Raw genomic sequence first — 17,962 nt, 5'->3', positions numbered from 1 at the left:
TTTTTATTATTTTATTTTTTGCTAATGTCTCCAGGGTAAAACAGGCTACAGCGATGTCAGCCGAGATCAGGAAAATGTTTATTTTAATATTTTTAATAGTTGCCCTTCACACTTCAGGGTTCATCAGGACTTCTCAAGGTTATGATAAAGATTTAAATGTGTTGATCTGTAACAAAATAGCAAAAATAGGTGTATAGCAAAAACACGCCAAGTTGAAGAACTTTACATTTTTTTAGTGCGTGGTGGAGCACATGAATACAAACATAACATTCAGCTAGCAGCTGCTAAGAGATTTCAACGCTTTACTAAATTATTAACTTTGTGTATTCAGACGGTTTCACATGGTAGACCAAACCACATATTCCCATGTCACAAGTCCCAGCCAAGCACAACCCACAGGCAGGAAAAACAAAGCAGAAATAAGCAGCATTACTGCAGTTTTTCCAAAGCAGTGAGGAGAGGGAACGGTCCAAACCATACTTAACAGACGTGAACTCAGAAACCACAGAAAAAAAGATTAAGAAAAACCCTGAATAAAAAGCTGCAAAACATTAAGAAAAGACAAATGACTCAAACTGGGTCTCAATTCTTTATTAGATTCAAGAAGAAAAAAAAAAAGTTAACATTTATACATAAACAACAAATCTCATTTGAGAGAGGAATTTGATTTGATATAATTAGTAAAAACCAGTGAGAAGAAAGAAAGGAATACAAGCTGTGCTGGAGGTGACCGATGGTAAGAAACTAAACAATAGAAGCCTTCATTACCTAAACCTGTAGCTATAGTGTTCCCAACATGGGGCAGACACATTATTAATACCAACATGGTGGTGAAGTTAATCAAAAAAAAAAACAAAACAAAAAAAACAAACAGGGCTAGCTTTTGTCGTGATAGTGTCCTATATAGAGTAAACTCAAAGTTGTTGAAGAATTTTATCACAAATTCTGATCCCACTCGCAAAACAACACCTTATCATGAAAAGGACGAAGAACAGTTTGTGCAACAGCATGTTTTGGTCTCCCAGGTGTGCGCATACAGACTGGGTCTGTTGTTACGACGACAGACACAGGAGGGCAGAACACCTGGTGGAGGTGGCAGGAGAACAGAGGGAGGGGTAAATAAGGTGAGGAGCAAACATCAGGACCAGAACAGAGAGGTGTGTACGAACACTAACCATCAGACAGGGAGGGAGGGGTTGCCTGTTTATCTTATATTTGGACTTGATATTTGTAGAGCAGTAGACCTTTTCTCCTGCACACACCTTAAACAGTTGGAGCCACATAACGGGGGGAATGGGGCGAGGGATTATTATCTCCTGCTACTGCCCTTTTTTACCGGTACCCAGGTCCTGGCTGAGTGTAGCCCTGACCATAATGGGGGCGGTTGCGGGCGTAGGGATTAGCGGCGCCGGGTGGAGGAGTGACGGCAGTGCCTGGCGGCGGGGTGAAGCCCGGGCGGGGTTGAAACCCTGAGCCAGGCTGGGAGCTCGGCGGCATGCTGTAGTTGGCAGGCTGGGAACCCTGGGAGGTATAGTTTTGGGGAGGGAAGGCTCCGGGTGGATACTGCTGAGCTCCCTGAGGCTGATGAGGCTGCTGCTGCCCGGTCTGGAAGCCAGGAGTTGGGGCCGGACCGGGGCCAGGAGCCTGAGAGGAGGGCGGAGGGTAGTTCTGAAACTGCTGCTGAGGCTGTGGAGGGCCAGGCTGAGGGGCTCCAGGCTGAGAACTGTATCCAGCTGAAAAGTAGGATGACATCTTATGAATTTTCTTTAATGATTAAATTTTAATTTGTTATTGGTCAACATTAAAACAACCATGGAAATATGCCAGACTTAGCCCGTCAGTCCTCTGACAGGTTGATGGTAAGAGAAACAAAAAAAACCCATTGACACACACATGATTAATCATGGTGCAAATTAGCAATTATAAAAAAGAAGTCACACCCAGAAAAAAAAAATGTTTTTAAATGGAATTCTGGACAAAAAACTTATTTTTAGAAAAACAAAAACATGGAACTCCCCTCCATCTGTTTCAAATGTAATAATTGCCAAAGCTTTTAGTCATCCATCCATCTTCTAACACCCTTGTCCCTAATGGGGTCAGGAGGTATTGGTGTCTATCTCCAGCTAACGTTCCGGGCGAGAGGCGGGGTCACCCTGGACAGGTCACCAGTCTGTCACAGGGCAACACAGAAACAGACAGGACAAACAACCATGCACACACACACACACACTCACACCTAGGGAGAATTTAGAGATCAATTTAGCTAACAGTCATGTTTTTGAACTGTGGGAGGAAGCCGGAGTACCCAGAGAGAACCCACGCATGCACAGGGAGAACATGCAAACTCCGTGCAGAAAGACCCTGGGTCGGGAATCGAACCCAGGACCTTCTTGCTGCAAGGCAACAGTGCTACCAACTGTGTCACTGCGCCACTTTGTGGCCACTTTCAAGTGTTAAGATTGTACATTTATGAATCAATATGCTATGCCACTAATGTTATATTAAGTGTGAATAACTGGGGGTTTTTTTTATGATGTGGGCCCCAGGAAGAGTAGTCATTGTCACGGCAACGGGTAGTGGGGATCCAAATAAACAACAACAAAAAAAAACATTTGGTAATGCAAATACAAAGATATTAATTTAAAAACATGAATGCATTTTTGATTTTTTAGAAGCTGATGTTTGAATGATTTTCTAAAAGAATTTTTCTGGAATTATATTTTACAATCCCTTCCTACTAGCTGCTCTTGCTATTTGATTGTAATTGAACAGTCTTTTAAAGGTGGTTCCTGCTCCCCTGGAACCAGCTCCTCACACGATAGATTATATGAGGAAGAATTGTAGCATTTGAGTAGAAATTTGAGGCTTCTACTGCCAGATTATTTCTAAATTAAATGAATACAGAAGCATTTTTCCTATAATCCTGCCCAGTTTCCATCTTACCAGGATACTGCATGGCGTACTGCTGCTGCGGTGGCGCACCTGGCTGCTGAGGAGGGTATCCACCTGGAGCCTGGTACTGCTGATACACCTGACCTGAGGAGGCAGCGACAAACAGTATCGTTACAAACACTCCAAATATAAAACAACTACTTCTCCCTAACTGCATTACCTAATCTATACACCAGATAGGCTAAACATGGCATAAATCTATAAATCATGCCCTATATTTTTGAAGTAAAAACCAGATATCTAGCTTAATTTTCAGGTTTCTTCTTGAAAGGCCTTCTCAGTTCCTCTTCAGAGCTCGCTATTCCAGATGGAAACGCAGCACTTCAGTCAACAATTAAAAATCTAATTAGCACAATTAGTGGGCTAACAACCCTCCATAAAACGACTCGAGTATGGCGCATAAATTACACTTATGGATGACAGGGCGAGAAAGGTTTTATAGGCCCTGCTTGTTCCAGCTCATCCCCACAGATCAGTCAGCTTGTATAATGACCAATTTCTGACGGTGTCATAGCTTTCGGTGAAATTACAGTTAACCGAGCTTCTCCAATTAAGAAGCTCATTACCAAATATATCAGAGACAGATTTACATCTTTGTGACATCATGATTTCTTTGGCTCCCTTACATATTTTTTTTTTTTTTTTTTTTTTTTGTGATGTGTGCTCAAATCGTCATGGAAACAGTCTAATTCTCAGTAAGGGAGCAGAATGCAGGTGCGCGAATAGCTAAAAATGCAGAAGGAAAACACCTTTTTGATGTCTCACAGCAAATGAACAGCTTTGGTTTGCAAATACATGAACAAAGCAACTTCTTCTTCAAACTGAGACTTCATTGTTTAGCATCATCACATCTTGAAGTGACCCGAATATTTCTCAAGAGGCATCCGACTTTCTAATACATTTACTTTTTTTGCAAAAGAACAGAAATATATAATTTATTGCTTAACCACTACACAGCCACATGATTTTATCCCAAGATATGAAAAAAAACACACACACAATACATTCTTCTTTTTCATCAGGTTTTCCATCAAAGGTTCAAGTGTGGAACACACATGCAGAGACTTGGCAAGTCAGTGTTTTCCATAAACAAGGTCACAATTTTACTTCCAGATCTCACACTGGGTATGTAAATATGGTGATGACACAAGCAGCTAGAGAACAGAGCACAGTACCGGTTGAAAAAATAAAAAAAAGCTAGATAACGATCAGAGATTTTATGGCTCGTTTCTTACCAATAGAGCAGAAAAGGAGGGAATTTCAGATTTCACTCCATTTCTCTTTAGGTTCTGTGAATAAAATATATTTTCTACAATCAAATGTGAATAGTTTGAAAACCTGCCCAAAATTACAGAGCTATGCAGTATGCTCCTCTTGGTCATGACGCACAAGTAAACTCCAACAAAACCCATCAAAAACAATAATAGCACATTTACTCCTGTACTGCAAAAATTATTTTTTAACAACTGACACCATTGGAGAATCACAAATTATTCATCTTTGTCCAATAAAATCCATTCAAAAATAAAAGCTGCCAAAAAATTCAGAGAAAAAAGCTAAACTATACAAATGGAGCCTGTCCGTTATGATCATGCCTATTTGTGAATTTGTTTTGTGTGTGGGTTGTTACTCCAAACTATTTGCAATAAATTTGGTTATTTGTGGATTTTTTCATAGATCATATCTAAAGTATTTGTAAGAAAATGCAGCTTGGGAAGTACTTGACTCGCTATTGGCTGTGCAAAGCAACCAATCCTGGAGCGCCATTCCTTTTCCTTGGCACTGATTGGCTGCACTCTCAAGAGCGAAAATAAGGAAGTTAGGTTCTGCGGTAGCGCCAAGACGGTTGGCACTGTGCGTAATAATGCATATTAAGATATATTTGGTATTTCAACTATTAAAATAGGCAATTATCAGTGTACCCTCAACAATAACTTCCAATAAGACCAAGTTAGTATGCTGTGTTCACTGACTGAAAATAGAGTGGATATTTAGTTCCTGATTGGCCAACAAATAGACAAAAAGTGCTTAATTCAAGGCAAAAGATTATTCTTTTTGATGCATCTCTAACAACATGTCAAAGATGATCCATAATTCAATAGGTACAGTGTTTTTTCATGCATGTCATTTAAGCCAAGTATTCACTTATATCTTCCCACAATGCTCTGCATTAGAAACACCTCAACTAAATATTTGGCTGCACTATCCTGTCGCCACATGAACATCCACACAGTGGTCTTTACTGTAAGAGGAGCCATGTGTGTGAAAATGGTTTTTTTTCTTGTGTTGCCATCATCTGTTGTCCATTATGAGCAATGTTTTGTAAGATTGATGGGCAGATCTGAATGTTGATTTCACTGAAACTTAAGAACATTTTCTCTTTAATCATAGAAACTCGTTAAAACTGATACTTTGGGAATCATCAAAACAAAATCCTGTTTTGCAACGAGTATTTTACACAAATAAGACATCTGTACATTTGATCAATACACGTCTAGTTTTTTTTTAGTGGGTGCGGGGGGTTGCACAGATTGAAATTATTACCACAGTTCAATCAGAATCAGAAAAAAAAAAAACGGCAAATTTTTTACCATTTGTTCACAAATTGTTTTAGCAGCATTCTGAAGTTAACAAGCAGTCCAAGGCTCCATTCAAAATGACTTCTGGCTAACACAAGTGCTCTGTTGGCATTCGAACTCTCATATTTTACTATATAAAATATTGTGCTCAGACTGGCTGGTCTGATTTGCCTCAAGGCTGTCAGACTGCAACCACAGAAAGTAGTAAGAGGGTGAAGAGTGAAGAAACCACAATGTAAAAGAGCCGTCTGTACAGGGGCGGGTTTATGGTCTTTGTGTGCCAACCATCTGCAGCCTTGGAAGTGAGGAGAATAAAACCATGGGACAGATATGAAGACAAAATACTTGTTACCATATTGGACATAAGAGATGTATTTAGAAAGAAAATTGAAAAAAAGATCTATCCAATCACAGCTGAAAATGTATAATAGGAAAACAATGATTCTGCACTGACTTATAGGAGAAAATGTTTGCCTACACACAAAGAGGTTGGTTCTGCTCCATGGATGATAACCAAAACTTATTGAAATACAAGCAAAGCAACATTACGGCCAGGTTTAAGAAAGAGAGCCAACCTCAACCATGATGCTTTTCTCCCCAGCACTTAATTCACCAGAACCTTTAGTTTTACCCTACTTTTTCTTCTGTGGCACGCAGAATGGGACGTCGTCACAAATTACATCCACCGATGCTGACAGGGCCATTGCGTTCAGAGAACAACGATCCATACAACAGCAGTGACAATAAACGAGATTAACAATGGTGAAATCAGATTAATATGACATTATTTCCAATTTTTTTTTACAGCCAAGTAATTCCATAATTTACAGTAATGTTGAAATATATAGAATTTTAAATAAGCTGTGCTGAAAAAGGGAAGGAGTTCCACATTTTAAAAAGTTGTGGTTTTAAGGTATGGAACTACAGCCCGGCGATTTCACCATACAGCCTTTGTAGCATCACTTCCAACCACTTGGAAACGTGTAACCACAACAAACTTTAAATAACTTTCTCTATATTTTTTACTTGCCTGTAAACATAAGAGAGAGCTTCTTGGTCACAAATAGTTTGTATTACTCCACAGATTTTTAATAAATAAAACCTGTGCAATCCATACCAAGAGAACATTGACCACATAAAGCAGCAGCTGCAGCCTATCTGCTTCTTTCAAGCTCGGTGAACAAAACCTGGACCTTATTGTTGCAACGTGTATCTTAGGACATAAACACCTGAAGACTTTCTAACAATAACAGTTGAAATCCCTAAAAATGCCTTTGAAGAGAGCATCTACACAGACGTAAAAACAAAACATCATTTGATTGATTTTCCCACAACATTTAGCTGTTTCTACTCGCATAATCGAAAGTAATAAAGACTATTCCTGTTTTATAACTTAAAGTTAAAAAAATTGGAACTGCAGAGATGACTGAAACAAATGTGAATAGAGTAACACTTCAGCAGAACCACACACAAAGTTAAAAACTAATGGGTATTGTTTTTTTTTTTCTAGTAAAGACGTATCCTTCATTGGCCTATATGAATCAGGCTTTTGGCTTGGGCCAAACATGTAGGAGTCTCAGATTACACACTGAGAAGAGTAATGGTCAAACCTCTGACTAGTGAGATAACTTCCTTGGATACTTTTGTTTATATTTTGTTTAGGATTGCGGTGGTGATTTTTCATTCAAAAACACTTATGACATCACAAATGTGAGTTCCAAAGAAAAAGAAAACAAGTCTAGAAAGTATGAAGTTATGAGTAAGTGAGAAATAAAAATATGTCGATGTGAACTAGAATGAATAAAGTGCACTTTAAATTTGCTATAAATTTCAGTTACTTTTTCCCTGATAGGGTTCATTCAATTTCCCAAATCTAAACTATTATTGATCAGACAATCTATTTCTGCAACTAAAAGCAAATATAACTACACCCATAAAAAATTGTAAGCCGAGGACAGATTATAAACACTCATCCATGAAAATCCTATATTACTCAGCTATTTTATTTGCATCACATTAGCCAGGCATTTGGTTTCTAGTTTTTAGCTCTAATGCAGTCTTTCTCAAACTGTGGTCCCCAGACCACCTCTCGTCCACGCGCACCCCCTAGTGGTCTACAAGGTACTGCATTTAAATGACCGTTTATATGCAGCTCAGCTCAATGCGATATGTACAGTTAGCTTGTCAAAGGCTTGTGGTTAAAAATAATAATGAGTAAGTGGCTTTTAAGTTAGGTGGTCTTTGAAAGTTTATTAAATGATCCTCAGCCTGAAAAAGTTTGAGAAACACTGCTCTAGAGTAGCTTCTACAAATGTTAGCAAAAATTCCAATTAGGAGTATAAAAAAAAGACAAGATTTCTCAAGCTACACAACCTGAAGATAGTGTTTATAAGGATAAGTTAGTGATAACTTTGAAATAATGTGCCATCACAGCTGTAAAACAAAGGACCACTCTTCTTTCTCTATTGGGATGTTTCTTAGCATTGAGGAAGTATGTCTTTTTTCCCCTCCATTAATCAAGGGGATCTTTGTGGGACAGTTTCTTACCATCAACTCCAGCAGGGGGTCCCTGTTGTACCCCAACATAAGGAGCCTGTGGCTGAGGGGGCACTCCTGGCTGAGGCGCTGCAGAAGAGGAGGAAGCAATGCTGTCAGGAGTCCCTGAGCGCTCCTCTGTTGCAACAGCAGGGGGAGCAACTAAATTTTTTGTTTTGTTTAAAAGAAAAAAAAAAAAAGACAGAAGCACGTTAGAGACAAAACTGAATACTTTCCAAGGGAAATGTCACAGTTGCGTAGTGTGCCATACCTGGGGCCTGGTCCTCGCTCAGGCCAAAAGCAGAAATGACGTTCTTGTTGACCTCGTCCTGGTTTTTTAAAGGGTCAAAGGCCGACATGCTGGCTGCGCTGACTGGAGGAGCTTGTTTCGCTGTTGAGTCTGCTGTCAGAACCTTGCCTTCACGCCCATCCACTGATTCTAGAAGAAAGCAATTTTAAGACGGAACCTTTTGAAGACTTAAATGCAAGTAATAAAAAATATTTAAAAGCGTCAAGAGAGAATTACAAAAATAGTCAGAAAATAGATTCATACAAAATCTTTGGTCACTGCTCTGATGTGGTAAGAACCCATTTCTGCTCCTATACTGCTTCAGTCGAAATTAATTGTGCATAAGACGTTCAGAGAGCTGCTGCTGACCAATATGCTGCTAAAATAATCAAATGCATGTTTTAATAGAGACTTGTATAAACTGCCTCAGTCTGGTGTCAGAGTCTATGTCAGACACATTTCCTTCAGTTCTGCTTGCAAAATAAGTGAAATACAAGCAGCTGCTACTTTTGGGGAGTTCATTCAAACTATTCTGGTAAGTCCTAACAAAAAGGGGGAAACAAAGAGAAGTCTCTCTTCTGTTAGTTGAAGATGTATCAAGTTAAGGTGAGTCGCTCACCATTTTCAGGCGCTGTGGAAGTCATTCCAGGCTCTGAGGGCGGCTCCAGGCTGTCAAGGAGGTTGTTGACTTTATTCCTGAGCTCAATGAGCTCCCTGCGCAGATACTTCACTTGACTGGATTCCAAAGGCCGCGGCTGACCATTCACTGCAAATAAAAACAATCACAACATTAAAAATCATTAAAGAATCAGTCATATGCTGGCAGGATTATCCTGCACATAATCCAATGTTTCTTTGCACAACAATTATCTTCAACCCTCGTCTTCCCACTCTGAACTGACAGAGAAAAATAGGAAAGAATAAATAAAGTAGACATTTTTCCATATCAGTTCCTCATATCAGCTTCCCGGTGTTTGTGGAAACAGCTCAGGGCACAACGCCCTAGTTCTAAATGTTGGCCATTCTGAGATCACAGGCATGATCTACGCCTTCCAAACTTGGCACAAGTTCAAGGCAGTAATCTGCAGATGAGGTCATAGAATTTGATCCAAAGCTCGGGCTTGTACCGATTCACCCTTGTTTCAAAGAAGAAAAACATCTTTCCCAATTTTCCCACAGTAAAATTCAAGCACTTTCCAAAAGTTGGAAAAGTTTTTAAACTTTTCCAGCACCACACTTTGGAGTTAAAATCAATACAAATGAAGTAAAGAAGACATTTTTAATTCACTATTACATTATATAATTCATAAATAATGTCTTGTGATGGTATTGTACATAGCATGGACAAACTAAAATGCAACAAAAGTTTATGTTTTGATAATTCTCTCACATACCCTATCCATATGACTAGTCTGAGAACAAAACACTAATTTAAAGAAAACAAAATCCTCCAATTTCAATTATTTTAATATCTCCTTTATTTCAATTACACAGATCATTAAGCTATTAGGCATAATAAATATTATATTGAACAAAAAGATTTGTGTTAAGGTAAATGAACCTCCTGCTCACATAATGCTTGAACACTAAATAATCAGCTGGCTTTCTGTAAAGAGTCTTTTCTCATCAAACTGTGCAGATGGAATATCAAGCACTTTAATGGACTTTATATAGAAATCAAACACTTTCCAAAAAATAAACTTCCTTACTAGACACTGGAAAATCTGTAGTAAAACAGAAAACTCATTGTTAATGAATTATGAATATTAAATGTACAGTTACTAAAAACTACTGGCAGAAACCTTGACTGACATGACAGGGAGGGCATTACAGGTATTATGAAATAGTAACACTTCTAAGAGCTACGGCTAAAATGAACAGGGCCAGTGCACAATTTAAATTAGGCTTTATAACCCGGTCTAACTGCCACGACTGGGTTTTGTGATAAATCTGACCGTGATTTGTTATTATTTGTTTGCTCATCCAATGCTAGGAAACACAGTGAAATTCCACAGACACTGAGTCACAGGGCAGAGCATCGAGAAAACAAAAGCTCGACTGCCCTCCAGTGACCAGCTGATGGAACAGCATAAGGAATGAAAATTTGATAGCTTTTTGTGAACATGTGAAAAAAAAGATAATAGCTTACCAAATAATGTCAGTTTGAGTATTCTACTACACTGGATTGCAAAGGAGAGGTCAGAGCTGTCAAAAATGGTGATGAGGTCATCATCTGGAAATAGAAAAAAGACAAACAAAATGAAAAAAAAAAAAAATGTGCTGAAGTTATATGATACAACTGAGGTAAACACGCTTTGCATTCAGTTCAGAAGAGAGGGACACACCTTCATCTTTGTATTTAATGGTAACTTCATCGTTACTCTGCAGCTTGCCTCTGAAGACACGCTGCATCATCAGCACCAGCTCATCGTATGTGATGTCTTCATTATGGATAGGGATGCGTCGAATGTCGTCACCCAGCTGGGCTTTGATGATCAGCTTGCCGCTCAGGTCCAGCTGGCCGTTCATGGTGTCGTCTGATCTCTGCTGTTCCCTCTGCCTTACCAAGGAACAAGAGGGGCACGTTTAAAAACACTTCATCTTCCCTTAGTTTACAGCTCAAAATTTAAGTTTAAACTTTTAAAACACCTGAAATAAGAATTCCAAAAAAGTTGGACATAACTACGTTAACTTTTTTTAATCAATTTCTTTGTTGAGATTGACATTTACTTTATTAAACCACTGAGGTAAAGTAAGGTAAGGTAATTTAATTTATATAGCACATTTTCAGCAACAAGGCAGTTCAAAGTGATTTACATAAATTAGAAGGAAATACAAACAAAACAAAACCAAAAGAAAGACAAACAGATACAAGTATATAGCTACATATTGGTTCCCCATGGTTCATAAGAATAAGTAGTTCATAATTTATAAACTAGTAGGGGTTTCTCTGGATGATTCTTCTAATAAAACTAAATGTTGGTTCTCCATCTTTGGTTCTAGTAAGTATAAAACTACATGTTGGTTCCAGTTGTTCTGGGTTGAGTTCTAGATTTGTACAATATAAAGCTAAATGTTAGCACTCAGGTTAGTGAATACATTTATTAGACAAGCTCAAAAAAATAAATAAACTGGGTAAGACAGTGGGTCTGTGTGTTGTAAATGGATCATTATGTTTAGGTCATGACTGAGCATGAATAGATTTGCTGTTTATTCTGCCACTCCACAGTGACAAAGAAAATATGCCTCTGTGAATCAACTAGTAGCAAAAGTAGAGTCCTAGTGAAGTATGTCACCTTATGTAAAGGCCCAACTGCACTGCTTCACAATATAACCGTTGCTATTGTCAGATATTTTAAATTGATTGTGACATTTTGCAATAAATATCCCTTCTGTATTGAGCTGATCATATGCCTGAAAAAAAAGGAAAAAACATGAGCCATCAGGCTCTACTCTGGCGACTGTCCTGGTTGATGAACACCACTTTCTCTCTGTGAGGCAGCTTTACAAAAATCTGTGCGATGCCAGTCATGAGGCCAACAGAATCAGGCAGGAATTCCTCAAAAGTATGTCAGCAGATCAGGTGGGTGGCTGCAGTAATAACCATGCAGGACTACAATATGTTACAGTAAAAAAGGTCAATGCTATTGTATTTAGCAGTTCTTTATTAAGCTTACTTAAGCTGATCATATTTGCTTTGAGGAGTTCCAGGTGGACTCTGATTATTTGAAAAGTCTAACCAAAATAATAATATCAGAGATTCAATGAACAGAAGAGTCTAAGGGTCAAACATCAGCCTGTGAAGTGGCAAAGACAGCGTCCATGTTGACTTTGACCAGAAAGCTCAAATCGTATTGATAAGAACGGTCTTTCACCTTAATTTAACATTATCCATGACAATTTATTGCAATCATCAGGATTTATTTTATTTTTTATCTAAACCTCTCTACATTCCCATTCCTACTCCATCAGCTTTTAATTCATATAATTTTCTTATAACAGCCTCTCCATTGCTGGTTGTGTTTTATATGATTGGATTTTGATTAGCTATAAAGATATTAAAGAAATAACTTGGGTTTAGATTTAAACAGAAAAAAATACATTTTCTGTTCATTGAATAAATAAATAAACATTAGACTCAAATGTTTTGAGTCTAATCTCAGTAGACTCAAAACAGAGTGGAGAAAACAACTACATTTTTTGTCACTAGTGAACTCAACTTAAATCAATTTTAATTATAATCTGATTTTGGGGGGAAAACAATCCAGTAACGTACACAATTTATTTGACAAGGCAGAAAAGCAAAGCAAAAATCTATTTTTTTTTTTTTACACATTAACATTACAGAAGGGGTACAATCATTATTAATACTGTGGAAAAAAGAAATTTAAAGAGAGGTAATGATAAACTACAACTGATGATGTTTGCAACCCCCCAAATAATGAAGCTATATATCATTTGGGAATAATGAATCATCAATTAGTGTTACTGTTTTAGTGAAGTAACCTTTTGTGATGAGGTTTAGGTTGCATTTTCAGAGCAGCATTTATATTTGTAAGGCTTCATGCAGCCTCAAATCTCTGTATGCAAATTTTCTTTAAAACAAAAAAAAAGAGAAGGGTTTATCAAACATGTTTCAGTGTGACTTCTGACACATTAAATACTACGATTATGTCAATCTTGCACAGTTAACATCAGCTGTGATCTAACATGTCAGTTATTATCTTCCTATAGATTCAGTATCTGAGAGGTTTGTGCAAAACAAAGCCCCACTGTGGGATTTATTTGCAGAAATCCTACTGCTCTGGCAGTCCTGGCCAGATGAGTAATTGGCTAGATGCTAAGGATTGTGTTGTTGCTAACCTTTAGCACACAAGCAGATCAAATGGCGACACCGGGAAACTGATTTCTTCTGTGATTTCATGGAGCAAAAATCTCTGGAATTTAATGAATAAAATAAATGGTGCATACCAACTTTGCGTTTATTGGTCGCAAAAAAAAAAGAGTCGCCCAACTTAACAACAACGCACTGTGACTGGTTAAGTTTGACAATCCAGGCCTTTTCAGTACTAGACACATGGGCTACGCAAGCCGAACATAACACACAATCACTTTAGGAAATATATCTATAACAGTATGCAAATGTAATAAATTATTTAGTTCAATTTCAGTTTACACCAAAGGTCAGTAAGAATCGACTTAGATGTGTTTCTACAATTAACAAGCATATATAGCCAAGTAAAAGTTTATTTTATAACCCAACAGTGTATTGACGCAATACACTGTTGGGTTATAAATAATAGCATATGTGGGTAACTGAAAACTGAAATTTTGCTGAATCAGTCTCTGGGTGAACCAACGCACCGTTAGCTACATAGTTAGCAAACGAAACATTAGCCAGATCCCGCTAAGTACTAGCAGCTAACAGACAGTGATGGCATAGAAACTGCTGAGTGATTACAGCTAAACATCCAAACCAATGCGGTATCTTACCTGAATCAGACGACTTCACCACGCTGTATTTTCACAGGTTTCCCCGAACCGTGAAGTTCTAGTTTGTTAGCTGGCCTAGCTAAGTCCAGGAACCAGCATCAGGAAGTGTCATCCAGTCTGTCAACGTCAACCAGTACGTGGCATTCTCTCCGCGCAGCCGCAGACCGTCTGGAACAAAGTGTGTTAGGACTACTCCCCTCTTAATAGAAGAGATGAACAGGATTAAATTTCTTTTATAATCAATGTCTTGAATAGCTTGAAACCCAACCCATTGCACTGCACAAAGAGGCATCTATAATAATTAGAATATCACTGTATGGGATTCCACCCTGTTCAAAAGAGATGAACCCACCAATGTCTACATATCTAAACAGAATATTTAAGTAACTAAAAAGCCTGTGACCAACTAAAGTACTCCCTGAACAAAATGTAAAAAAAATTTAAGCATCTGTGAAAGTGTATAAAACACAGCACTGCTGTTTCTGTAAATGATAGAATTATTGTAACTGATTTCAGAATTTGTCAAAATCTTGTTACACAGTTGACCACCATTTTGTGGTAAAGACACATCACACTGCTTGTTTGCAAGTCCTTTGAGTTGGTTTTCAAATTAATTGTCCAATGCAGTGGGCACCACGCAAGCTTAAGGTGACAAAATATTCTCACCTCAAGAAATTTTGATGCTTTTTATTTATAGCAAGCATACTTTGTATTTTAAATTAAGCCAGCTGTGCTATATTGATGCACTGTGCTACATTTTTTTTTTGATTAGTTTTAATACAATAGTTTTGGAGACATAAACTAAATGTAATCAAGAAAACATACAATACATATTTTTTGCTTCTACAAGTCAAAATGAAGTAGTGTCATTAGGGTGCTTAGAATAACAGAGCAGACAGAGGTTGTGATGATTTTATTTCTTCTTTAATAGTTTTTTTCTCACTAAAAATAGACATATAATCATAATTTACATAACATAATCAAACGAGACCAAATAAACCACCTAATATGAACAAACACTGGGAGTTTAGGAGCAAAATGTATACACTGACACAGCTTGTGTCTTTGTTGTGTAAGCATGAGCAAAATGAAATCACTGTAACCTGAGATCTTTTTAGAGAAAAGCAGAAGCCTGCTTAATACTGAAGAAGGTGCAAAGATTTCATTGGTTACTGCAGACACAAGATGCAAGCAAACCTGCTACTTATTACTGTTCTAGGATCTTAAATATGTTATGCGGTGGGATTTTTCTGACCTAATAAATGCAACTGAATGAAACTAACAACATAAACATACATTTTCCAGAAGCAATCCTTTTTATACATTCATTTCTTTTTCTTTTCCTGAGTGGCATCAAACCATGAATCTAAAAGTTTCTTCATGTAGTATATTTGCCATGCATGCACTTGAACAGCAACAACCATGATGAGGTACATAACAGTCACAGCAGAGAAGCCAAAAATGAAGCGGTAAGCTTTTCCATGGCGATAGAGCTGCTGAGCTACGGGAAACATCTCCATGCCACCATAAATGAGAGGCGCCACAGAGAAAAGCCCTGCACTGATCATGGATATAACCAGGTAGCTGATGTTATTGTTTGGGAGTGACAGGCTGCTGCAGAGAAGGGGTATGAGGCTGAGCAGGTAGGGGTATTCCCACTGGTACGGTATGGATACTGTGTCGTGTGACACCAGGTCAAAGTGGCTCACAATCACTTGTGCAGCCACTAGCAACCAGATCAGAAGGTGGACCCAGTTCAGCTTCCGAACCTCTGACTTCAGGGAAGCACTGCGATATAGAAAGTCAACATTCAGATTGTTGTTTGGATATTTAAAAAAGTAAATATTATCAATAGAAACTGTATGCTTGCCTCATCTGGTAATGTGGGGCCACCTTTTCTCTGGGTTTGAAGTCACTTCCATTTGTACTGGCTGTTCTGGGGCCAACACGGGATGTCATGTTCGGACGATCCTGTTCCATACGAAATACACAACTTTACACAAAATAAGCTGCAAATATTTCTATTGATTGTTTAGATAGAAAATATAAACAGGTCAAACGCAGATAATTACCTCCTACAATAATAATGACTTTAGGTGTTAGATAGATTTTTAAAAGGTCAGTGTGTTGTGAAGTGCCTTGCAAAAGTGTTGCGTTGTATAATTGTAAAGTGGAAGAAAAAAGAAAATACAGCATATATAATGTTTGTTGACCTGCATAAAGACAAATCTTTACAGATTTTCTTCTAGGAAGGTCTTATATTTCACTGTTTGCATCGGGCCACAAACTCTGACTAGCTTCTCTCCCCACAGCATGATGCTGCCAATGCTGCCATCATCACATAATATTGGGAACAGTGTGTTAGATTTTCTCCAAATGTAGGGACTTTCATGTTGAGCTAAAAGTTCATGAAAGTCATGTTGAGAACTTGACTTTTATGATCTCAAAGAACATGAAAGTCTTCATATTTTTTGAGATCCAGTTTAGATCCAAGCAGATTCTTCTTGAATCTAGATGACTGATAGAACAGAGCTCTGCAAGAGCAGATAGATAGATAGATAGATAGATAGATAGATAGATAGATAGATAGATAGATAGATAGATAGATAGATAGATAGATAGATAGATAGATAGATAGATAGATAGATATTGAACCTTTCCATAATCTATTCATGTGTGTTCGTGAATAAAAACAAGCCACATGCCTCGCAGAACAGCTGTATTTAGATTAAGATTATAATAGATTATTAAATAATCTACCGATGTCAAGTTGAAGCGTTGCCTTCTCAAGACCTCAGTGAATTTATATTGTTGTTTAGTAACTAAATGTTATTTAGTAAAGGGAATTGAATACCAATGAATGCCAAACTTTTCAAACTTTCACAAAAAATGAAAATAATTTTATTTCCGAGCTGCAGTGACGTAAAGCTTTTTGCTGGTTTACAACATTCCAATAAAATACGCTGAGGTTTTTTGCATCATGGCAAAATGAGAAAAGGGTTACTAAGTGTAAATACTCTGCTGCATTTATACAATGGTATAAACAGTTGTTTAGATACAAACCGAAAACTTAAGACCGAGAATAACGACGATGGCGGAAAGCAGGGAGCGCGTTAGCTGCTGAGCCGCACTATTTCCTGTATTTACTTAATTTGAGCAGGTGCGTATTAAACACTAGACTGGCTTCGAGTTAGCGTCCTCAACAATGCTTAAATATCAATTCATGTTATGATTCATTATACCGCTGAGTATTTACCTACCTCTGGACAAGCTCGATGGTTGAATGCGTTGTACAGTAACACAAAAGATGTGACGAAATACAGGACATGGCAACGCGCATGCGCACAGTCGGATCGCAGCATCAGCATCCCCACTCCGACCCCACCCAAGATTTGACATGTGTTCTGATGAGCAGCTCTGATAAAGCGAGGCGCAGTTACAAGGATTTCAGTCATTTCAAAAATACTTATGACTTTAACTGGGTTGGAGATTGCATTTGACATTTTACTTTCAATTCATATGAATTCAATTCTGTTCTATTCAATTATTTTACCCACAGAATCCCCAATGGAAATTAGATAAATAAATAAATAAAAACAGTGTTATTTCAAACTTTTGTCTTAAATTTTATTTTGATATCAAATTATTGAATTCAACAGAAGGTTTAGAAAAATATTTACTGATAATTCAGCCATTGAACAAAGAAGACAAACTTCTTCACCAGTGCAAAGTTTCTTATTATAAAGTTCCTGTTATCTTTCAAACCCTTTTTTAAGGCCATCTTCTCCATTGTTTTTTTTTTTTATTGCAATCTCTTTTTCCTGATTTTCTTCTATTTCCCTTTCAACTGAACATATTGACATTCCTGGTGGAAAATACAGTAGTTTCTAATCCTTTTGGAGCATAAAATAACCTCTATAGTCTATTGCACAACAACTATGTGTCCTGTGTTGCTGCTGCACACAGGGGACATAGTTGCCCAGGACATGTTGGGAAAAAGTATTTAATTTAATTTAATTTAATTTACAGATTTCTTTCCAAATAATTCACCAGTGTCAATTGAGTATGTTATTCCTGCTAATATTTAAGCAGGATATGCTTAAATATCCTGCTT

At 37.7% G+C, this 17,962-nt stretch overlaps 2 protein-coding genes across 3 annotated transcripts; both read right to left on the bottom strand.

Moving 5' to 3' along the window:
• Positions 1–575: 575 nt before the first annotated feature.
• tfg (trafficking from ER to golgi regulator) lies at positions 576–14,009 on the bottom strand. Of its 2 annotated transcripts, none has more exons than XM_032568698.1 (8): positions 13,849–14,008; positions 10,701–10,915; positions 10,505–10,588; positions 8,975–9,121; positions 8,338–8,505; positions 8,079–8,228; positions 2,944–3,036; positions 576–1,733 (listed from the first exon to the last, which is right to left on the bottom strand). In XM_032568698.1, exons 2-8 carry the CDS (start codon positions 10,882–10,884, stop codon positions 1,333–1,335), a joined length of 1,227 nt encoding a protein of 408 aa, XP_032424589.1. In that variant the 5' UTR covers positions 10,885–10,915; positions 13,849–14,008; the 3' UTR covers positions 576–1,332. The 2 variants fall into 2 exon arrangements, with proteins under 2 accessions (XP_032424589.1, XP_032424590.1); XM_032568699.1 differs by having other exon boundaries at positions 1,333–1,733; positions 10,701–10,911; positions 13,849–14,009.
• A 737-nt stretch (positions 14,010–14,746) lies between these two features.
• Positions 14,747–17,183, bottom strand: jagn1a (jagunal homolog 1a). The gene is made up of 3 exons (XM_032568700.1): positions 17,109–17,183; positions 15,719–15,841; positions 14,747–15,636 (listed from the first exon to the last, which is right to left on the bottom strand). Exons 1-3 carry the CDS (start codon positions 17,174–17,176, stop codon positions 15,174–15,176), a joined length of 654 nt encoding a protein of 217 aa, XP_032424591.1. The 5' UTR covers positions 17,177–17,183; the 3' UTR covers positions 14,747–15,173.
• Between the last annotated feature and the right edge of the window lie 779 nt (positions 17,184–17,962).

Source organism: Xiphophorus hellerii, chromosome 7, assembly GCF_003331165.1.
Source record: "Xiphophorus hellerii strain 12219 chromosome 7, Xiphophorus_hellerii-4.1, whole genome shotgun sequence".
In the NCBI taxonomy this organism is placed as follows: domain Eukaryota; kingdom Metazoa; phylum Chordata; class Actinopteri; order Cyprinodontiformes; family Poeciliidae; genus Xiphophorus; species Xiphophorus hellerii.
Note: the sequence above shows the minus strand (reverse complement) of the source record. Positions and strands in the feature narration are given on the sequence as shown.